Below are 24,364 nucleotides of genomic sequence, written 5' to 3' on the forward strand. Positions count from 1 at the left end.
ATGCAAGGACACAGAGAGAAGACTGTGGCCTATGAACCAGGAAGCAGTCTGCAGGTGCCTTGACCTTGGACTTCCCAGCATCTAGAACTGTGAGAAATAAATGTTAGTTTTTAGTAGCCAGCCAGTCTGTGGCATTTTGTTGTAGTACCCCAAAGAGACTAAAAAACAGACACTATCTAGGATGACTGACAACAGTCAAGTCCTCCCCATCCCCTAGAAAGCCCTAAAAATAAATGTCCATGCAACGTGAACTATGTTCTTCTATTTATTATTTTCAGTCACTGCCTAAAGAAAAATTCCTGGCTATATATATATACTTTAAATATTAGAAAATATAATTCTGGAAGGAAAAATAGATCAATGAAATTTTGTAAATCAAGAGATGTTATTTTCCTAGGGAGAATTTTAACTTTATAAAGATTCCAGATGTCAGTGCTCTGCGGATCCTGGAAAATACATCACTGTTTTGTATTTGTAGTCTCATGCACAATTACTGAACTTTGAAAACAACCACAGTAACTCTAGCATCCCCTGGGACTGAAAACAGGAAGCTGCAGTCCTGTGTGGGGGCTGGGGGAACGGCCTCTGCATGGTTCAGCCTCCACCAAGTAGCCTTCCAGCAGCCCTGCTCATGGCAGAGGCTTCATCTGCTGCCCCTCTGTGTGGCCCTGCCCGGAAAAGTCTCAGATAGACCGAGTACAGCATTTTAACAGAATTGTGGAGGGACAAGCACTCCAAAAAAGAACAACACAAACATTGGTGTTCCTGGCATTTGCGCTAGGAAGTCAATTCTTATTGCTTAAAATCGTAATGGAGATAGTACTTTTGAAACATATTACTAAGCTCTTTTTTCCTTTTGTGTACATGGCCATTATCATAGTCCATTTTCCTACCTATCTGCCAGGGGATGGGAGTTGGAGTTGGGAATTCTGTTTTGCTTTGTTTTGTTTTTCATTTTTAAAATTGAAGTATAGTAGATTTACAATGTGTTACTTTCTGGCATACAGCAAAGTGATTCAGTTATATACACATATATATGAATATATATTCTTTTTCAGATTCTTTTCCATTATAGTTTATTACAAATATTGAATATAGTTCCCTGTGTTATACAGTAGGACCTTGTTGTCTATGGAGTAGTGAATTCTGATGCTTTGAATAGGAATTTTGAGTCCCTAGTCAGGCAATGTGAAAAAAAATAAGGATTTGAAAAATGTTTATGTTTCTATTAACATACTGAAAACTAGGTCTGCTAATCTTGAACACAGAGATTGCTAGATGTCAGGGGCAATTCAGTATACAAGGGTATTTCACATCAGACAGGGAGAAAAGGTCCGAAGAGGACATTACCTTCTAGTTATGAGAATGAGCGGGTAGGAGAAGTGGGGAAAGAAGGTCAGACAAGGGTCCTTGGTCACCATCCACCCTTGGGGATGAAATTCAAGGAAAAGAGTACTATATAAATATCCAACTAAGCACAGGTCAGTCTGAGAACATTGGAGCCAGAGGCCTGCATCCTTTGATGTTGCCTAGGGGAGGTTGCAAGTCTCTAGGAGAAGTTCCACATTCAGCCTGGGCCCACATCCACCATGGGGTGAGGGAATTAGTGCAGCCATGGTGGAGACAGAAGAATCGGGAAAGACAGCCAGAGACAACAACAGTGGCTCCCCAAGCCTAGGTCTGGCAGGCAGGGGCCTGAAAGTTCTTGAGTGTTCTCTCGAGGGATGTAGAGATTCTTGGATGCTAGTGGGCTGTCAGAGGCCAGGGGCCTGAACAGAGAGGGCACAAGGGAAGGGGGCTTTGGGGTTGGAGACAAATAGTAGGCCACAGACATCAGAGATGACTGCATGATGTTCCATTGGCACGAGATGGGATTGGCTGCATCTCAGTGGCCTCATTCAGGGACTCATAGACCAACCCAAGTAGCCACAGATTCCTTACAAGGACACAGTGGAGAGTGCCTGACCTGCCACCTGCCAAAGGACAAGGAACTGAGCTCATGGCTCTGGGAACCCTCCTCTTCATCACTGGCAAGAAATCAAGTAAGTCCCTCCCACCCACTCCATTCAGTAGGCGTCATTTCACATAGGAGCAGTGGACATGGGCAGGAAATCAAAAAGACAGAGCATGCCTCTCAAACAGAACAGGTCATACAAATGAGACGATTTAACCAAAGATGTGAAGACGCTGTTGATTGGCAAGTGTAAAATCACTACCTTCTGCCCCAACTTCTAGGACAGTGGGCACCGTGAGAAAGACTGCATGGCTAATAGAAATTAAGGTACATTTTCTTTGAATATATGTGTGAAAATATCAAGCGGCAACACATCTACACTATAAAGGAAACAGTTGTGTATTTTTTTTAATACATCCTTTCTTCCAAAAAAGATTTGAGGCAATTACAATCTATGTATTAGAAAGTAAACACTTAAGGAAAGAGCCAAAGATTCAGTAAGTTTTAGTTATTAGGCATAAAGAATAGAATGATGCAGATACACTTAATACATGTGTTACAACCTATAGAAAAGTAGTATGAGATGGGTGATAACTTGCATCTTCTCTATTCATGGAATGTCAATCTGTTTGTGGAAGAAATCACAGAAGCCAGAACTATCCTAGTCACACCGGTATCTCTAGCACTTCCTAGACTTCTTGGAGCATAGTGTATACTCAGTAAATATTTGCTGAATGAATAAAAGAAAAAAAAACTGCTTAGCATCTGAATGGATAACAAGTCATTTTTGAGCTCTTTCAAGCTAACGATGGTGCTACATGGGCCAAATGGCAGAGGTGGGGGTCTGCTGTGGCAGAGGTAGGGACTCTTTGTTACCTCATCCCCACCCTGAGAGACCTGCACAGAAAGAGGGCAAAAAGAAGGGAGTGGATGTGGGGACTTTGCTGTGCATTCTCACCCCTATCTCCACCAGGCTGTGAGGTTGGTGCTGGTGTGTGTGTGTGTGTGTGTGTGTGTATGTGTGTGTGTGTGTATGTGTGTGTGTGTGTGTATGTGTGTGTGTGTGTGTGTGTATGTGTGTGTGTGTGTGTGTGTGTGTGATTGTTTCGTGGGCGAGGGTGCTTGCTGCAGCCTCAGGTGGATGGATGTGACCTTCAGTGGGTACCTCATGGAGAGGCTCCCTAAGAGCAGAGATTCTAGGCCACGGCAGAAGGGACTGTCTGGGAGGAAGGAACAGGGCACCACAGCATGGCCTCTGGGAGGCAGGCCCAGCCCAGTGGGTCTAGGGGGGCCTTCGGTATAAAATTAGACTTTATATGCATATACCCATAATTCACTGATTACACTGAAAGAAAGGGAAGAACATAAGGTACTTTTAAACGGTGTTGCATTAAACTTACAGTGTGTGATGAATTAAGAAACGTTTTAATAGCCCTGCAATATCTTGTGAATAGCACAATTTGACTATCATTTATTAAAAGAGTTAAGATGCCAGTTCATTCAATGTCAACATTTAAAATATATTGCAATTACTGTAAGTCTGTTTTGGCCTTTCTCTATTTTTCAAAATACCAGAACCTCAAAAACTGAAAGCCACCAAAGGCCCTGTCTGAGATGTTCTGGTGCAAATACACAGAAGTAAAGCCACACAGTGTTACTAATAGTTCTCTCAATGTGATGCTTTTTCTGTCACTTCTGTGCATTTTGCACACTGTTCCATGGGCAGGGAGCACAGGCTTCTCATATTCACCCCACCTCCACCTTCAGCAATATTTTTGGGGACCTCATCTTTCTTCAAGACTCAGCCTAGGCATCACATCCTCCTAGAAATGCCCTCCCACTCTTCCTCCAGCCTGGATTCAGGGCCTCTCCTTTGAGTTCTCAGAGCACCCATCATATTTACCACCCATCTCTCTTCCCCACTAGAGTGTAAATTCCTTTAGGGAAGACACCATCCATTTCATCCTCTTTGTGTTCTCAGAATTTGGCTCAGTGGGGACTTCCCTGGTGGTACAGTGGTTAAGAATCCGCCTGCCAATGCAAGGGACATGGGTTAGAGCCCTGGTCTGGGAAGATCCCACATGCCGCGGAGCAACTAAGTCCCTGCACCACAATTACTGAGCCTGACCTCTAGAGCCTGCGAGCTACAACTACTGAAGCCCGCGTGCCTAGAGCCCATGCTCCACAACAAGAAGCCACCGCAATGAGAAGCCCACACACTGCAACAAAGAGTAGCCACCACTCGCAGCAACAAAGACCTGACACAGCCATAAATAAATAAATAAATAAATAAACACATTTATTAAAAAAAAAAAAAAAAAAAAGAATTTGGCTCAGTGTCTGATACTCGGTAGATACCCAGGCTTTACAGCAAGGTTCTAAGAGCCCCAAATTCCTAGTTATGTCCCTCCCCAGCGTGATAGGAGCACTGTTTTAGGGGGAGGGTATGGTCCTAAGTCTACATGAGTAAATAGCACAGATTCAGCAGAAAATGAGTCAACTGGGGAGAGATCCAAATGCTACCCAGTTGCACGCCAGGACTCTGATTTCTTTTCTCCAACATTAGAGGTTCAGGGGCAAAATTAAAGCAGAGAGAAAATTTTCATGAGAGCGAGAATAAGAAATTGCTGGCACTATGGAGGACAGTGGGAAGTGAAATGTTTTGTCCCAGGCCAGACACTGTGGAGCATGGATTTGGTGGAACTGATGCAGCCTCTGCTAATCTCAAAGCTGTGCTGAGTCATGGGCTCTTCCTGGCACGTGGCCTTTGTTCACAAAACGCCCAGTGATGGCGTGAGTTTGCCTTGTGCATGCTTTCTAAAAATGAAAACTTTTCCCATTCTGTTCAGGTGACTAGCCTTTTGCAATATGGATAATTTTAAAAAATTATTGAGGAGCAATCTATCATAAGAGTAGGATTGAGTCTTAAAAAGACTGAAAACTAGGGAAAAGACTACTCAGAAAACATGAATTAATACTTTGCTTTCATAGATTGTACAAGACTATTCTGCATTTCACCCAGATGATGACCACTTACATAATGTCCTGGGGAGCTGTTATATGGGGTCCATAAATCTTTACTGGCATTATCTGGCAATGTCAGTGACGAAGATCATTGGCTGACAGACACAGAAAACAAACTTACGGTTATCCCAGCAGAAAGGGAGTGGGAAAAGATAAATTAGGAGTTTGGGATTAGCAGGTACAAACTACTGTATATGAAATAGATAGACAACAAAGTCCTACTGTATAGCACAAGGAACCTTGTAATAAACCATAACCCAAGAGAATATGAGAAAGAATATAAATATATACATATATATGTGTAACTGAATCCCTTTACTGTACACCAGAAACTAACACAACATTGTAAATCAACTATACTTCAATTTAAAAAAAAAGATCATTGGCTGACAGAATTTGTATTGGAAACCAACACGTTAATTAGTCTAATTAATTTGCTGGAGTAATTAATCATCTAGCACTTACCTAATTAGCTAATATTTTCACCTGTCAGAGCCAGAGGTAAATGCCAGACTGGAATTGGGCGGGGGTCGTCCTCATTATACCCAACAATAAATTGAGAGATAGAGCCTGGAATACCAAATACAAGTGGGAAGGCCCCAGCAGTGGTAAGTGGGCATGCTGAGTCTGAAAACTCTCAGTGGGCATTGGGAAAGAGCAGCAGGTACACCGCTCTGAGGTGGGTCATGAGGTCAGAGAAAATATGTAGTATTATAAACTACAAACAGGAACTACCATCCCAAGTTACAAGCAACACACAGGTGCAGGCTTATTTTGCCTCAAAGTTGTCATTACCTTCACCAAGATCAGTTTCCTTGGTGATTTTTGGATGCCTAGGGAGAAGTGACAGATGTCCATTTGGTGGTGGCAGTGGCAAGATTTAGGCTGCTGCACTGGTTCCCTACTTATTGTCTTTCCTTCTCAATTTGTAAACTTTGCTAGCTGACCAAGATGGACCAAAGGAGGCCAGCATGGAATTCGAGGGGTTTGTCTACAAAGACTATCACCAGGAAGAGGAGTATTTCTTAAGACGGAGACCCCTAGTTAGATGTAGGCATTTGATTCTTCACTGTTACACACATTCTTACAGAGAAATCCATGCACATTATGAAGTGCCTTGTATCTGCTGTTGTTTGGGCATTTATGGACATTTTAAGCTCTGATGTACTTGAAAGTCATTAGACTAATATTCCTAATGCTCTCACTATCATAGAACTTCAGCTGATTGCCATCGGAGCTGAGCCAAAAGGGAAACAGGATGAAGTTCCTCTAAAGTCTTTTAGATTTTTCTGTCCCCAGAAGTATAAAGTGAGAAGCAGCAGCAAACATAGTAAATTCATGGATTTCTTAACAGAGATACCCTGTTTTCTGAAAATACTAGTCTGTATTTTGTCATTCTACCTGGGTTGACTTCGGACAGCTGCTTCATTGGATTTTACAGGCAGCCTTGGGTTTAGCTAAATAAAGAGGTCCTGGGAAACAGGCTTTGTTTAATTATCAGAACTTCTGTGTGAATTTGAATGGGCAAAGTTCAGATGAAGGGGTGTTCTGAGGTCCTGACTTTGTGTGTTTTTCTCACTTGTGATCACAAAGAATGAAAACAAGTTGATGAGAGGTAGGATGAGGTGAGAAAATGAAATGTTTGGGAATTGAAAGTTCTCACGTGTACCGGACACATTCTGAGACAACCTGGTGGATTCGTTATGGAAATCAATGGAGGACTTGCAACCATATACAGTTGTCTAAAAGTAAATAAGTCTGTGTGCTACCCCAGACCCACGCTGGACCAAGGCCAGATGTAAGGGAAAGGTGTGCTGGTCAACAGTTAACAAGCTAACCAACCTATCCTATTAAAGAGGTAGGATGCCACACCTTCAAAGGGAACCTATCTTCTTGGGGAAGTGTTGCTTCGAGAGCTGGGCTGTAGTTTAAAAGGCCATGTCAGGGAGAATATTTTTGAATTAATGAGGGAGTTTAGAATGCTAAGGGAAAAGTTCCATTAGCAATTTCGGAAGAAAACAAGTTTTAAGGGAGAGTGGCATTCTAAATTGTCATTCTACCATAATTCGATCTATAATTTAATAGTAAATCACAATATTTTTCTTTCCTGATATCAACTTAAGAGTGACTATCCTCATACTACAAAGTATGACTTCTAGTTTTCCTGCTTCCAATACATCCATGAGATCTGAGAGGAATACATATGTTGGGTGAGTAATTTTGATCTTTTATTGGTTTTGATGAGATGGGAGGTTCTTTGGATTTTATATTAAATATTCAGAAGATGATTTCTACAGTTATGTAAGTTTCTTAAGTTTAGAGATCATGTAATTGGAACACAGTTCAGAATACAAAATGAAATAAAAACAATGCCAATTTTCTTCTCAATGCCATTTTCATTTTTCAGTCCTTGGAAGGGTTTAGCTCATCTAAGAAAGTGGGGCAATATGTCAATCACATCTCAATTAAAGAAAAAAGAAAGTGGGGCAAAACAAGTCACAAAAAACATGCAAAAGTTGAACCAACATGCGTGAATGAATGAATTCACAGTTCAGCCTGGAATTCAGCCTGGAGTTCAGTCTTTAATCCCAGGACCGTGGGCTGTATCTGAGAAATAATTAAAGGGGCCTCCCAGTGTCTAAGGGAGATGTAACTGAGTTGCAGCTTATTATGAAGTGATTTCAGTGCTTTGTGGTGGACTTTACATAGAATGCACTTCTAAAATACTGTGTAGGTTATTCATCTCAGGGGTAGACATAAATCTGCCAAAGCTGTCTGCAAATTTAGCTCCAATTCCTGCCCCAGGTTCACAGAACATAATGAGCATTAATCTTCATGAGGCTTAAAAGAATTTTTGCAAGTTCCTTCTAAATGTCTGGCTTAAAGGCTCCATAGGACAGCATTTCAGAAAATGCTCCACTTACCCATTCCAAACAGAGGTAGCCTCCCACTGTATTCATTACTTCAGGGAAGCCAAGGAGAGGGAAAAGGAAACATTACAAAGATGAAGGTAATGATAAAATGGAAAGACTGCTCATACAGCACTTTACTTTGGTTACCAGTATTTAATACTGACCATGCTATGTAGCATGTCATAGTTTGCTAAAAGACTTTATTCCCAACTGCATCTTTGGCTTCTGTTTTCAGGAAAAAATGAAAAACAAGATAGAGGAGAAAACAGTAAATGCAAGTCTATTTAATAAAAGTTATGTATCTTGGAAAGATTGAAGTATTGCAATTGTCTGATTCATACTAGGTTAAATTTGGCATGATACCCCAAACTGGTCCTTCCTTTGGTCACTGATAGAGTGATCATCTTGGAAGTGCTTCTTGATGAGCCTAATGGAATAAAAATCTTCTACAGATGTCTCCCTGCCCCAATTTTTGGAACAAGAGATCATTAGACATTGGGACAGACATCAAAGAAAACTAAAGAATGAATTAAGAGGAGTATTATAATTAACACAAGAGAATATAATTAATGGTTATCCCAGTCTGAGAATTTCTTCTTGAAGATAGGAGAGGTGGAGTAGATCAGTGATTTAAAAAATACAAAGTCCCAGATCTCCTCGACCAACTGAATCAGAATTTCTAGGAGTTGGGCCCAGGTATCAGTACTTTTTAAAGCACCACGGATGACTCTGATATGTAGTTAGAGTTTGACTCACTGGAGTAGATGAATGATACTCTTTCATAGAGCACTGATTCACAGATTCAGCTGGGAATCCAAAGGAAAAATCTCCAGATAGTGAAAACAGTTTTGGCAGAGTAAAACCGGAAGCATAATAGAAACTGGAAGATAAAGTGTATGGCAGTGTTTCTCAAACTTTAATGTGCATGGGAATCACGTAAGAGTTAGTCAAAATTCAGATTGTAATTCAGTATGTCTAGGGTAGGGACTGAGATTTTGCATTTCTAACAAGCTGTCCAGGCGATGCTGCTGACACTCCTGGTTCATTGATCACACTTTGTTTAGCAAGGGACAGTGCCCCTCAGCAAGAGAAGAAAGAAGGTGTCCTTCTGCTTTGAGGCTTTTTCTGATGTAGGAAAGTGCACTAACATCATGGAATGCTTTCTTTTGAAACCAGCTATGATCCACTAACTAACTAAGAATCTGTTGTCCTAAATGTTTTTGAAATTAATAGTATTCCTGTTCTACTTCCTGAACAGTTAATTCAACAAATAAAATTTTTAAAGATTTAGGAATTTAAAAAGATACATGAGACAGCTTGCATGAGGGAATTCAAAATCTTTCTGGGAAGTCAGAAAATTGACATATGAAATGCCAAATAAATGCTTTAGGAGCACAGTGTGGGGGAATTCATACTGACCAGAGAGGAAAGATACTTGGAAAAGCCTTCACAGAGGAGGTGATATTTGAATTTGACCTTGAAGAATGAGTAGGATACTAATAGGTGAAAAACTGAGGGCAAGGAGAAGGATGTTTCAGGAACAAAGGCCTAAAGCAGGGGTTCTTAACTTTGGCTGCACATCAGATCATCCAGGAAGATTTAAAAAATAATTTCAGAGTCTAAATTTTTTGGGGCCTGAGCAACAGTGTTTTCTTCAAAACCCTCTGGTGATCTTAGTGCACAATCAGGTTGAGGACCATTAGAGATACAGAAACATACAAGGTTTTTGTTAAGATGTTTTAAGGTATTTGGATGGAAATGGGAGGACCGTAGAGCAGAGAAGTTCCAGATGTTTCTTGGTAAAGATGGCTGGATCCACTGTGGTGTGAGGTAGTGTTAATGCGGTAGGGGAAAGGGCAGGAGGGCTGGCAGCCACGGCATCACCAGAATGGCTGATATGGCCAGGGTCTGCTGGGATGTCACACCCAAGATGAGTGGGAGCGAACGGGTAACCACTGAACTGCACTAGGTAATGGAGTGATGGGCTGACATCAAGAATGGCTTTAAGACAAATACCATATGATACCACTTATATGTGGAATCTAAAATATGATACAAATGAACTTATCTATGAAACAGAAACAGACTCACACACATAAAGAACAGATTTGTGGTTGCCAACGGGGAGAGGGGACGGGGGAGGGATGGATTATGAGTTTGGGATTAGCAGGTGCAAACTAGTATATAGAGAATGGATAAACAACAAGGTCCTACTGTACAGCACAAGGAACTATATTCAGGATCCTGGGATAAACCATAATGGAAAAGAATATGAAAAAGAATGTATGTATATGTATAAATGAACCACCTTGCTGTACAGCAGAAATTAACACAACATTGTAAATCAACTATACTACAACAAAATGAATTTTTTAAAAAAGAATGACTTTAAGACCTTCTAGTTGTAGTCCTTTCTTTCTGGTAAGCTTTTCTTTCCACTGGCTTCTTAGTAATATCTCCACATTCTCTTCTGGGCATCTGGTGGAAAGAGGCTACTGGAAAATAGAGTTTCTACATTGAAGTGTCCTCTTTCTTACCTTACCTTCTGTTTTTAAGTCTTACTTTACTTGTTATAATAATTTTGTACTCTTATGGTTTCAAATGATTACTAAAATTAGGTCTTTCACTTTATCACTTCCCCTTTCTCCAAGCTCTTTAGTCTCACTTCTTTTCCTTCACGCTTTTTCTTGAGCATTTCTTTTTATAAACTCTAAATCCTGTTTCTCTAGAACTCTGTGCCTGTGTATCCTTCCTTTTCCCCTATTATACTTACATTCAGTCTCTCCAGGATCCTACTCAGCTTTCTGTTTTGACCCCATCATCCTGCTTCACTTACTTCTCATTTAGATCTTCTAATGAAAAAAGATCATTTCATAGTATGTTAACAAAGAACCTCTTATTGGTCAGCAGGCTAATGCTGTTTAAAATGTCAGTGGTTTCTTGCTCAATCCAAAACAGGCTGATGGAGTAAAGGACTGGTGTCTATTCTGCACATCCACTGAGAGAGAGAGGAAGAGAAACAAATTTGAGGGAGATACTGGTTTTTTAGGAGCCAGGCCTAGAAGTAGACACATCACTCCCACCCACACTCCAATGGCCAGAACTCAGTCATATGACCTCACTTTACTGCAAGAGAAGCTGGGAATGTGGTCTAGCAATGTGCCCAGGAGGAAAAAGAATTGGGGTTTGATGAACACATTGCATTCTTTGCCACACCCTACTTTTGCATGTCAGTCTCTCTAAAGCTAGTACCTGTCAGGTCCTCCGTGTTGGGAGGTGTAAGAATGAGAGTAAGTTATTCTATGTTCACTGTACATCAGCTGTGTTGCAAACATTATCTCATTCAGGCCTTAGGCAATCTTGCAAAGCAGTTATTATTTTCACTATACCAATCTTACAGATGAGGAAGCCAAACAACAAAGATAAAATAATATACCCAAGGTTGCACAATTAGTATATATATGGTTGAACTGGCAGGGGAATCCAGGCAGTCTGATTCCAGAGCCCAGTAGCTTATGTTACACAGCCTCTCTTTCGAAGAAAGAAAATAGCCACAAGGGCTGGACAGAATTGGGTAGAAATGACTGTTCTGTAATCTACTGGTTGTATAATCTTGCACAAGTTTCTCAACTTCTGTAAGCCTTGGCTTCTTATGAATTATTAGTGTTACTTACCTAATAGAATGGTCATGGGGTTAAACAAGGTAATGTATTTATTATATGCAGTTTTCATGACATTGTAGAATTTTCATGCTTAATGCTATGCCTGGTACATAGTAAGTACACAACAAATATTAGCCATTTTTATTCATTATTATACTACATTGCTTCCTTACAAATAAATTAATCCTAAATGAAGGTTTTTGTCCAATATTTGGGTTTGTGGTTATCATAGGTATAGACTGATATTTCCCTTTTGTGTGTTATCCCTCCAAATTCCTTTACATCTTCTTTGTATTATTTTTTTTTCAGAAAAGGTTTTGTTCATGTTAAAAATCCTTACCTGGACTCTATGGATGAAGATGTTCTCTATCACTTGGATTTAGGAACAAAAACACACAACCTACCAGAAATGTTTGGGGATGTAAAGGTAAAAGTATTTCTAACTTTAGGAAAAACAATTGAGTTTCCCCTGGTGATATTTCTCCTTATTTTCCTAACATAAACTTTACACCTTTGGCTAGAGAAATGTCAGAGGTCCCAATAGGAGCAAAAGCTGTGCTCATTCTCTGAAACAATTTAGAATGTGTACATCATGAACAGTCATTTCCACCTTAACAAGATATAAAGGTTCCCAAACTAAATCTAATGCAAACATGGTTACTTGGCTCTTCTGGTCCCTAGAGATAAATACAATTTTATTGACAATACTGCTGGGTGTTCAGAATTCATTACAATTCAGTTCACTGTTTAACATCTTCATTTATAGATGAACCTCACTAATTCTCATTTTATCAAATCATGAAATAACAAAACTAACAATACTATCTTATACCACTTCTTGAAAACAACCATTATTCAATATTTCATATTATTAAGATTTTTGTTATTTCTTAAATATTATGAAATAATTGTTTCTGGAATGCTACTAGGAAAATTTTATGTCAGTATTATTTACTTTAATATATATGTTAATTATAAAAATGGCTCATGTTCATTTTTTAAAATTGGAAAAATATAAATAAGAACAAGATTTTTGTTTTTTAAATTAAATTTATTTTAATATAGCAGGTTCTTATTAGTTACCTATTTTATATATATTAGTGTATATATGTCAATCTCAATCTCCCAATTCATCCCATCACCACCACTCCCCTCCCACTCCAGCTTTCCCCCCTTGGTGTCCATACGTTTGTTCTCTACATCTGTGTCTCTATTTCTGCCTTGCAAACTGGTTCATCTGTACCATTTTTCTAGATTCTACATATATGCGTTAATATACGATACTTGTTTTTCTCTTTCTGACTTACTTCACTCCATATGACAGTCTCTAGATCTAGCCACGTCTCTACAAATGACTCAATTTCATTCCTTTTTATGGCTGAGTAATATTCCATTGTACATATGTACCACATCTTCATCCATTCGTCTGTCAATGAGCATTTAGGTTGCTTCCATGACCTGACTATTGTAAATAGTGCTGCAATGAATATTGGGGTGCATGTGTCTTTTTGAATTACGGCTTTCTCTGGGTATATGCCCAGTAGCAGGATTGCTGGGTCATATGGTAATTCTAGTTTTTAGTTTTTTAAGGAACCTCCATACTGTTCTGCAGAGTGGCAGTATCAATTTACATTCTCACCAACAGGGCAAGAGGGTTCCCTTTTCTCCACACCCTCTCCACCATTTGTTGTTTGTAGATTTTCTGATGATGCCCATTCTAACTGGTGTAAGGTGATACCTCACTGCAGTTTTGATTTGCATTTCTCTAATAATCAGTGATGTTGAGCAGATTTTCATGTGCCTCTTGGCCATCTGTATGTCTTCTTTGGAGAAATGTCTCTTTAGGCCTTCTGCCCATTTGTGGATTGGGTTGTTTGTTTTTTTAAATATTGAGCTGCATAAGCTGTTTATATATTTTGGAGATTAATCCTTTGTCCATTGATTTGTCGGCAAATATTTTCTCCCATTCTGAGGATTGTCTTTTCATTTTGTTTATGGTTTCCTTTGCTGTGCAAAAACTTTTAAGTTTCATTAGGGCCCATTTGTTTATTTTTGTTTTTATTTCCATTACTCTAGGAGGTGGATCAAAATAGATCCTGCTGTGATTTATATGTCAAAGAGTGTTCTTCCTACGTTTTCCTCTAAGAGTTTTATAGTGTCCAGTCTTACATTTAGGTCTTTAGTCCATTTTGAGTTTATTTTTGTGTATGGTGTTAGACAGTGTTCTAATTTCATTCTTTTACATGTAGCTGTCCAGTTTTCCCAGCACCACTTATTGAAGAGACTGTCTTTTCTCCATTGTATATCCTTGCCTCCTTTGTCATAGATTAGTTGACCATAGGTGTGTGGGTTTATCTCTGGGCTTTCTATCCTGTTCTTTTGATCCGTATTTCTGCTTTTGTACCAGTACCATATTGTCTTGATTACTGAAGCTTTGTAGTATAGTCTGAAGTCAGAGAGTCTGATTCCTCCAGCTCTGTTTGTTTACCTCAAGATTACTTTGGCTATTTGGGGTCTTTTGTGTCTCCATACAGATTTTAAGATTTTTGGTTCTAGTTCTGTAAAAAATGCCATTGGTAATTTGATAGGGATTGCACTGAATCTGTAGATTGCTTTGGGTAGTAGAGTCATTTTCACAATATTGATTCTTCCAATCCAAGAACACCGTATATCTCTCTATCTGTTCGTATTATCTTTAATTTCTTTCATCAGTGTCTTATAGTTTCCTGCATACATGTCTTTTGTTTCCCTAGGTATTTTATTCTTTTTGTTGCAATGGTGAATGGGATTGATTCCTTAATTTCTCTGTCTGATCTTTCATTGTTAGTGTACAGGAATGCAAGAGATTTCTGAGCATTAATTTTTATTTATTTATTTGGCTGCGATGGGGTCTTTGTTGCTTTGCATGGCGTTTCTCTAGCTGCGGTGAGTGGGGGCTACTCTTTGCTGCGGTGCGTGGTTTTTGCATTGTGGTGGCTTCTCTTGTTGCAGAGCACAGGCTCGAGGTGCATGGGCTTCATTAGCTGTGGCATGCGGGCTCAGTAGTTGTGGCTTGCAGGCTCTAGAGTGCATGCTCAGTATTTGTGGCACACTGGCTTAATTGCTCCGCGGCATGTGGGATCTTCCTGGACCAGGGCTCGAACCCATGTCCCCTGCATTGGCAGGCAGATTCTTAACCACTGCGCCACCAGGGAAGTCCCTCTGTGCATTAATTTTGTACCCTGCAACTTTACCAAATTCATTCATTAGCTCTAGTAGTTTTCTGGTGGCATCCTTAGGATTATCTATGTACAGTATCATGTCATCTGCAAAGTGACAGTTTTACTTCTTCTTTTCCAACTTGTATTCTTTTTATTTCTTTTTCTTCTCTGATCGCCATGGCTAGGACTTCCAAACCTATGCTGAATAACAGTGGCGAGAGTGGACATCCTTGTCTTGTTCCTGATCTTAGAGGAAATGGTTTCTGTTTTTCACCATTGAGAATGATGTTTGCTGGGGGTTTGTTGTATATGACCTTTATTGTGTTGAGGTAGGTTCCCTCTATGCCCTCTTTCTGGAGAGTTTTTATCATAAATGGGTATTGAATGTTGTCAAAAGCTTTTTTGGCATCTACTGAGATGATCATATGGTTTTTATTCTCCAATTTGTTAATATGGTGTATCACACTGATTGTTTTTTTTGTATATTGAAGAATCCTTGCATCTCTGGGATAAATCCCACTTCATCATGGTGTATGATCCTTTTAATGTGTTGTTGGATTCTGTTTGCTAGTATTTTGTTGAGGATTTTTGCATCTATATTCATCAGTGATATTGGTCTGTAACCTTCTTTTTTTGTAGTATCTTTGTCTGGTTTTGGAATCAGGGTGATGGTGGCCTCGTAGAATGAGTTTGGGAGTGTTCCTTCCTCTGCAATTTTCTGGAAGAGTTTGAGAAGGATGGGTGTTAACTCTTCTCTAAATGTTTGATAGAATTCACCTGTGAAGTCACCTGGTCCGGGACTTTTGTTTGTTGGAAGATTTTTCATCACAGTTTCAATTTCATTACTTGTGATTGGTCTGTTCATATTTTCTGTTTCTTCCTGGTTCAGTCTTGGAAGGTTATACCTTTCTAAGTATTTGTCCATTTCTTCCAGGTTGTCCATTTTATTGGCATAGAGTTGCTTGTAGTAGTCTCTTATGATGCTTTGTATTTCTGCGGTGTCCAGTGTAACTTCTCCTTTTTCATTGCTAACTTTATTGATTTAAGTCATCTCCCTATTTTTCTTGAGGACTCTAGCTAAAGGTTTATCAATTTTGTTTATCTCCTCAAAGAACCAGCTTTTAGTTTCATTGATCTTTGCTATTGTTTTCTTTGTTTCTATCTCGTTTATTTCTGCTCTGACCTTTATGATTTCTTTCCCTCTACTAACTTTGGGTTTTGTTTGTTCTTCTTTCTCTAGTTCCTTTAGGTGTAAGATTAGATTATTTATTTGTGATTTTTCTTGTTTCTTAAGGTAGGATTGTATTGCCACAAACTTCTCTCTTAGGACTGCTTTTGCTGCACTCCATAAGTTTTGGGTCACCGTGTTTTCATTGTCACTTGTCTCTAGGTATTTTTTTAATTTCCTCTTTGATTTCTTCAGTGATCTCTTGGTTATATAGCAACTATTGTTTTGGTTATTTAACAACTATTGTTTAGCTTCCATGTGCTTGTGTTTTTTACGTTTCTTTCCCTGTAATTTATTTCTAATCTCATAGTGCTGTGGTTGGAAAAGATGCTTGATATGATTTCAGTTTTCTTAAATTTCCCACGGCTTGATTTGTGACACAAGATGTGATCTATCCTCGAGAATGTTCCGTGTGCACTTGAGAAGAAAGTGTAATCTGCTGTTTTTGGAATGAATGTCCAATAATTATCAATTAAATCAATCTGGTCTTTTGTGTCTTTTAAAGCTTCTGTTTCCTTATTAATTTTCTTTTTTTTAAACATCTTTACTGGAGTATGATTGCTTCACAATGTTGTGTTAGTTTCTGCTGTATAGCAAAGTGAATCAGCTATTCGTACACATATATCCCCATATCCCCTCCCTCTTGAGTCTCCCTCCCACCCTCCCTATCCCACCCCTCTAGGTGGTCACAAAGCACCGAGCTGATCTCCCTGTGCTATGTGGCTGCTTCCCACTAGCTATCTATTTTACATTTGGTAGTGTGTATATGTCCATGCCACTCTCTCAATTCGTCCCAGCTTACCCTTCCCCCTCCCCATGTCCTCAAGTCCATGCTTATTAATTTTCCATCTGCATGACATGTCCACTCGTGTAAGTGAGGTGTTAAAGACCCCACTATTATTGTGTTACTGTTGATTTCCTCTTTCATAGCTGTTAGCATTTGCCTTATGTATTGAGGTGCTCCTATGTTGGGTACATATATATTTATAATTGTTATATCTTCTTCTTGGATTGATCCCTTGATCATTATGTAGTGTCCTTCCTTGTCTCTTGTAACATTCTTCATTTTAAAGTCTACTTTATCTGATATGAGTATTGCTACTCCAGCTTTCATTTGATTTCCATTTGCATGGAATATCTTTTTCCATCCCCTCACTTTCTTTTTTTTTTTTTTTTTTTTTGTGATATGCAGGCCTCTCACTGTTGTGGCCTCTCCCGTTGTGGAGCACAGGCTCCGGATGCGCAGGCTCAGCGGCCATGGCTCACGGGCCCAGCCGCTCCATGGCATGTGGGATCTTCCCGGACCGGGGCACGAACCCGCGTCCCCTGCATCGGCAGGCGGATTCTCAACCACTGCGCCACCAGGGAAGCCCCATCCCCTCACTTTCAGTCTGTATGTTTCCTTAGGTCTGAAGTGGTTTTCTGTAGACACCATATATATGGGTCTTGTTTTTGTATCCATTCAGCGAGCCTGTGTCTTTTGGTTTGAGCATTTAATCCATTCACATTTAAGGTAATTATCAATACGTATGTTCCTATTACCATTTTCTTAATTGTTTTGTGCTTGTTTTTGTAGGTACTTTTCTTCTCGTGTTTCCCACTTAGAGACGTTCCTTTAGCATTTGTTGTAGAGCTGGTTCAGTGGTGCTGAATTCTCTTAGCGTTTGCTTGTCTATAAAGCTTTTGATTTCTCCATAGAATCTGAATGAGATCCTTGCTGGGTACAGTAATCTGGGCTGTAGGTTCTCTCCTTTCATCACTTTAAATATATCATGCCATTCCCTTCTGGCTTATAGAATTTCTGCTGAGAAGTCAGCTGTTAATCTTATGGGAGTTCCTATATATGTTATTTGTCATTTTTCCCTTGTTGTTTTTAATAATTTTTCTTTGTCTTCAATTTTTGTCAATTTGTTTACTATGTGTCTTGGCATGTTTCTCCTTGGGTTTATCCTGCCTGGGACTCTCTGCTCTTCCTGGACTTGGGTGGCTATTTCCTTTCTCATGGTAGGGAAGTTTTCGACTATAATCTCTTCAAACATTTTCTTGGGTCCTTTCTCTCTCTCTTCTCCTCTGGGACCCCCATAATGTGAATGTTCATGTGTTTAATGTTGTCCCAGAGGTTTCTTAGGCTGTCTTCATTTATTTTCATTATTTTTTCTTTATTCTGTTCTGCAGCAGTGAATTCCACCACTGTCTTCCAGGTCACTTCTCAGTTATTCTGCTATTGATTCCTTCTAGTGTATTTTTCATTTAAGTTACTGTATTGTTCATCTCTGTTTGTTTGTTCTTTAATTCTTCTAGGTCTTTGTTAAAAATTTCTTGCATCTTCTCGATCTTTGCCTCCATTCTTTTTCCAAGGTCCTGGATCATCTTCACTATCATTTTTCTGAATTCTTTTTCTGGAAGGTTGCTTATCTCCACTTCATTTAGTTGTTTTTCTGGGTTTTTATCATTTTCCTTCATCTGATACATAGTCCTATGCCTTTTCATTTTGTCTATCATTCTGTGAATGTGGTTTTCGTTCCACAGGCTGCAGGATTGTAGTTCTTCTTGATTCTGTTGTCTGTCCTCTGGTGGATGAGGCTATCTAAGAGGCCTGTGCAAGCTTCCTGATGGGAGGCACTGGTGGTGGGCAGAGCTGGGTGTAGCTCTGGTGGGCAGTGTTCAGTACAACTTTAATCCGCTTGTCTGCTGATGGGTGGGGCTGAATTTCATCCCTGTTGGTTGTTTGGCCTGAAGCAGCCCAGCACTGGAGGCTATAAGCTGTTTGGTGGGGCTAATGGTGGACTCTGGGAGGGCTCATTCCAAGGAGTACTTCCCAGAACTTCTGCTGCCAGTGTCCTTTTCCCTACAGTGAGCCACAGCCTCACCCTCACCTCTGCAGGAGACCCTCCAACACTAGCAGGTAGGTCTGGTTCAGTCTCCTATGGGGTTACTGTTCCTTCCTTCTGGGTCTTGATGTGCACACTACTTTGTGTGTGCCCTCTAAGAGTGGAGTCTCTGTTTCCCCCAGTCCTGTCAAAGTCCTACAGTCAAATCCCACTAGCCTTCAAAGTCTGATTCTCTTGGAATTCCTCCTCCCATTGCTGGCCCCCAGGTTGGGAAGCCTGATGTGGGGCTCAGAACCTTCACTCCAGTGGGTGGACTTCTGTGGTATAATTGTTCTCTAGTTAGTGAGTCACCCACCTAGTGGTTATGGGATATGATTTTATTGTGATTGCACCCCTCCTGCCATCTCATTGAGGCTTCTCCTTTGTCTCTGGATGTGGGGTATCTCTTTTGGTGAGTTCCAGTGTCTTCCTGTCAATGATTGTTCAGCAGTTAGTTGTGATTCCAGTGCTCTTGCAAGAGGGAGTGAGCACATGCCCTTCTACTCTGCCATCTTGAACCAATCTAGAACAATGATTTTTTTTTGTGTGTGTGTGGTATGCGGACCTCTCACTGCTGTGGTCTCTCCCGTTGTGGAGCACAGGCTCTGGACACGCAGGCTCAGCAGCCATGGCCCATGGGCCCAGCCACTCTGCGGTATGTGGGATCTTCCTGGACCGGGGCACGAACCCGTGTCCCCTGCATCGGCAGGCGGACTCTCAACCACTGCGCCACCAGGGAAGCCTTAGAGCAATGATTTTTAAAAACACTTCTAAAAAAACCCCCTACCAGCTAAACAAAGATGCCATCAACCTATTTTCTTTTCCTTCAGTTCTTTTTAACAAATAGATGATTAAATAGTTGGAATTACATAACTTTACAGTCTGTGTTTTACACTTAACTTTATGTCATTAACATTTTCCCATATTATAATGTTCTCTTTGAAACACATGGTTTATGGATGCCAAGTGCCTGTGGCATACATTACATAGTCTACTATTGACTTTAATGTTGAAGTATTTTCTATCATAAACAGCACTCAAATGGATATTTTGTACCTATAATTTTTTCACATTTAAGTCTATTAAGAAGATTTACACAAATGGTCAAAGGGAATGAACTTTAAAAAATTTTTTTTGTTTTCTAAAAGGCCTACACCTAATCACAGTCTCACCACTAGAGAATTGTGCAGTTTCATCTGACTTTTATTCACTACTTTAGCAATTACAAGAACAAAAATAAAAGCTCTCAGATCCACTATCTCAAATCTTCACATTCCCTCTTTTAGATGCGTTAGCAGATATTCATTTCCTCCATAAAACAAGGAAATTGAATTCAGAGTGGTCAAAGGTGGTTAACAAATTATACCTTATAGTGGCAGAGCTCGGACTTGGACCAAATTCTTCTAAGTCCAGTTTCCAGGGTTCTTGCCCACTGCACTAGCTGGGCTTTTTGAGTCATTGTAACTGAGAATAGTCCACTAATTGACAGGGGGCATTGAAGAAAGGGGAGGAAGAGGAGGAGGAGGTTAGCTAGACAAAGAAGGAGAAGGAGGAGAAGGAAGGAAGGGTGGCGGGGTGGGGAGGAGAAGAAATAAATCTATGATATTCATTAACAGTAGGGGCTACATTGCTCCCTCCCCCCCCCATCTCTCCTAGGCACAGGTGTGATGGTGCGGGCTGATCTGATGTGACCCGCCCATTTCCCTACTCCTCTGCAGTCAGTGGCTCTTTGCTCTTTCATGGCCTCCCTCATTCTTTTGCTTCATCTTTTCAGTGGAACTTCTTTTCCTACTGCTGTTTCTGATGTTTATGCTCCAAGAGTAAATTGATCAAGGCTGTCTTTTATACGCATTAATTGGACTTTATCTGAATTCAAATGTTAGGTTTGAGGTTCATGCCTCACAATGACTTTTCCAGGACGCTTACATAAGGATAGTTCTGATTAATTAAATGATCTATCATAATTAATAAACTAACATGAACATCTAATTAATAACTAAAAAGACTGATGTTTTTGAGTTAGAAAGTGATCTATTATTTACATATCTAGGTATCTGTCTCTCCTCTACCTGACTAGATTTTTATCAGCACTTATTCTCATACTTCGTCATAACCACTATCCAAACTTACAAGCTCATAATCCACCTGGCTGTGGACCATTTCAATAGATTCTCTTTTGGATTAAAAAGACATGCTCTGGTTTAGAACCCATGTTTTTTTCTACCAGAGTTCAACTCTATTGATTGGGCCATTTTGATGGATAGGAGGCAAAAGTGTGTGTGTGTGTGTGTGGGGGGGTGTAGATTGGGGAGCAGGTAACGTAGTTCCAAATGATCAGAATTGGCTGTTTAACCTATTCTTTAGAGGCAACAGGTAAAGCCTGACTTATATTTATAGATGCTCTTCTCAGAAACTTGCCTCCTTCCAGTTACATTCTTATCTTTGAATAAGAACATGCTAGGTTCAATTTCTCGACTCCCTTAAATCCCAGGGCAGCAATTCTAGCTAACAAGAGAGTACATAATCCATCAGTACCTGAAAACTCAGTCTTGTCTTCACAGAGATGATAATCATTATTAACAGCACTATCTTCAAAGAAAAGGAGAACTCTGGGTGTGTAAAATTTTAAATCTTAAAGATTCTGACAACCATTCCTATTTTCTTCATTTTCTTACTTACTGTACTTGAAAGGTTTTGTAGTTTGTACTTCAAAATATCAGTGGCTTAACACAATGTAAGTTTGTTTCTCACTCACACTGAGTACCAAGTGGGTGTTCCTGGTCAATCGGTGGCTTTCCTCCAACTGGTGTTTAGGGACCCAGGCTCCTTCTATCTTGTTGCTCTGTCACCTTCAAGGAGTGCCTTGCAAAGTTTTCCTGGGTGTCAGCACCCATTCAGCAGACAAACAGAAGACAATCTATAGGATCACCAATGGGAGATTTCTATGGACTAGAACTGGAAGTGACACTCATCATTTCTGTTCATATTCTAGTAGCTGGAACTCAGGCATATGGCCTCATCTAACTGAAGAGGAGGCTGGGAAGTTGAGTTTAGTAGTGTGCCCAGAAAGAAGGGGGAACAGTTTCAGTAAATAGCTAATGATTTTTGTCATATAGACTTGAATCAATCAATCAGTTGAAAAATATAGTGGAGTATCTTTAGAAGTTATCTACTCAAATTCAACCTCCAAATATATCTTTTATAAAATCACTAACTGGTACCCTCCAATCTCTCCCTAGAAATTTCAAGTAACATGGAAAAGCATTATCTTATAACACTATGTAATATGTATTTTAAGTCTCTATACTCCTTTATTAACAGACAAAATATATATACTGCTGTAGGACCAGATAAATACAACATGGCAAAGCTAAGTCTTTCAAGACACTAGGCATATTTGAAAGTGAGTTCATCCTGGCAGTCTTTAGGCAAAGTCCTTAACATAGTTTTGTAATGCTTCAGACTCCTTCCCAAGACATTTCTATCTTCTTTGATAAAACCAGGACAAATGATAATTTTGGGGGGGAGACATAAATCACAGAACACCAAGAACAAAAAAGCTTTTGTCTACACTTATCATCTTTATGTCTCCAGAAACATTCAGAAATTCCTGTTGATTACAGCAATATCTACAGTTCAAAGAAGAATTCAAACCACAAGCTATTCCAACATCTGTTTTGGTTTTATGGTCAATCTGAATAGTTGTAATTTACATTTACTGGCACCACACACTGAGGTTATTTTCAAACTACTGTATTTTGTAAAAAGGAAACAACAACAAAAATGACCTCTTTGTACTTGGATCTTGAGCCAAGTCCTAACTATCCATACGAACAGAGGGGAAAATTTCACGAATAATCAATACTAATTTAAACACTTACTTTAGACCATCGTCTTATCCTCTTTGCTACTCAGCCTTGATGGCTAACTTTCATTGCAGTTCATTACCAACTTTAGGCCCCAACAGAGAAACTCATAAGAAGACACAGAAAAGATAATAATGAGGGTAGAAGAGAGGCAGTGGGCCTGGATAAAAGGATAATTACATCCCACAATCGAGAATGAGGGTGGCACAGGAATTATTGCTAAATGGAAAAAAAAATGCATCATGTAATGAGACCACCCAATACTCACAGTAAATTGTGAATCGGGCACCTAATTCTACAACCTCAGTTAGTTATTTCCTTAGGCAGATACTCTTTATTCCTGTGAGGGGCCTTACTGGCAATCCTTCTGAAGCTCTGCCTAACGCTGCCCACATCAGTCAGGCACTACCAGCTGCCTTTTCCTTACTGGATTTGAACTAGCTTCATTTGCACTAAATTCCACAAAAACAGAAACAAATAAGCAAGCTCAAAGGCAGGGTCAGGAAATTGCTCTATGATATGAAAAATGGAAGTTGTCATTTGTTGACCACACAGAAAGTGCCTGGCTTTGTCCCCCATCATGTTCAACCCCATCTTATCCTCCCAAAAACCCTCTGAAGGATACTACATTTTTGTTTGTTTGTTTGTTTGTTTCTATTTTGGAGATGACAATCTGAGGCATGTAGAAATTACATGTATAACACTGAACAAACTACTTAATCAGAGACAGGGTTGGGGTGCAAAGCCTGGTTTCTCTAACCTCAAAGGTTAGTCCTTTAACCACTATGTTGCCTTATCTCTCTGACTCAGAGCCTCTTCAGACTCTGCACCTCACTGCTCAGCTCAGATTCCAGAATGACTTTGCACCTGGCACCTTTCTGTGGGCTGTGCTTCCTTGGGTCTCTGACATCTGCTGCCACTCCTCCTCCCCACTGCTGAGCCCTGGTCCCCACCAGTCTGGCTGCTCATCTACGCTGCTCTTGGGCCATGCCCATCCTCTCTCTGACATCCACCTCTCCCATCCCTGGGACTGATGTACTCCTAAGAGGCTATTGCACAAGCAACCACCAGACAATTTTATTACCATGTTTCATTAGATTTGACACCCTTGACCGCAATCCATATTGTAATTTCAGAGATGTTAAAATGTGAATAGACAAAAATAAAACCAGGGCTTCCCTGGTGGCACAGTGGTTGAGAGTCCGCCTGCCGATGCAGGAGACGCGGGTTCATGCCCTGATCTGGGAAGATCCCACATGCTGCGGAGCGGCTCGGCCAGTGAGCCATGGCCACTGAGCCTGTGCCCTCGGAGCCTGCGCTTCGCAACGGGAGAGGCCACAACAGTGAGAGGCCTGCATACTGCAAAAAAATAAATAAATAAAAATAAATAAATAAATAAATAAAACCAAATCATTGGAAATGAAGAAATACCGTAGTGAGATTTCTAGTCTACAATGATAAGGCCTGTTCCATGAAAATGTCTTCTGAATGAGAAGTTGGAAAGTCTTGATGTGCTTTCTTGAAAGCTTTAAATTAACATAGTATATTTTATAATAAAAACATATGATCGGGAATGTAGAATCAGAAAAACATCTAAACGTGTAGTTCTCATGTTACTTATTTCCATGTCCTCGGAATTGACACATTA

General features: G+C 40.0%; 2 protein-coding genes across 7 annotated transcripts in view; one reads left to right on the forward strand and one right to left on the reverse strand.

The window, feature by feature from the left end:
• The window catches only part of CCDC148 (coiled-coil domain containing 148), a 427,998-nt gene that overhangs the window by 57,514 nt on the left and 346,120 nt on the right, over window positions 1-24,364 (reverse strand). The window lies entirely within an intron of this gene.
• The window catches only part of UPP2 (uridine phosphorylase 2), a 42,755-nt gene continuing 25,511 nt past the window's right edge, over window positions 7,121-24,364 (forward strand). The window contains exons 1-2 of the mRNA XM_059051563.2: window positions 7,121-7,188; window positions 11,862-11,979. Coding sequence (XP_058907546.1) covers window positions 7,127-7,188; window positions 11,862-11,979 — 180 coding nt within the window. The 5' untranslated portion in view covers window positions 7,121-7,126. The remainder of the gene's footprint in view (window positions 7,189-11,861; window positions 11,980-24,364) is intronic.

The sequence above is a fragment of the Kogia breviceps genome, chromosome 2 (assembly GCF_026419965.1).
Source record: "Kogia breviceps isolate mKogBre1 chromosome 2, mKogBre1 haplotype 1, whole genome shotgun sequence".
Taxonomy (NCBI): domain Eukaryota; kingdom Metazoa; phylum Chordata; class Mammalia; order Artiodactyla; family Physeteridae; genus Kogia; species Kogia breviceps.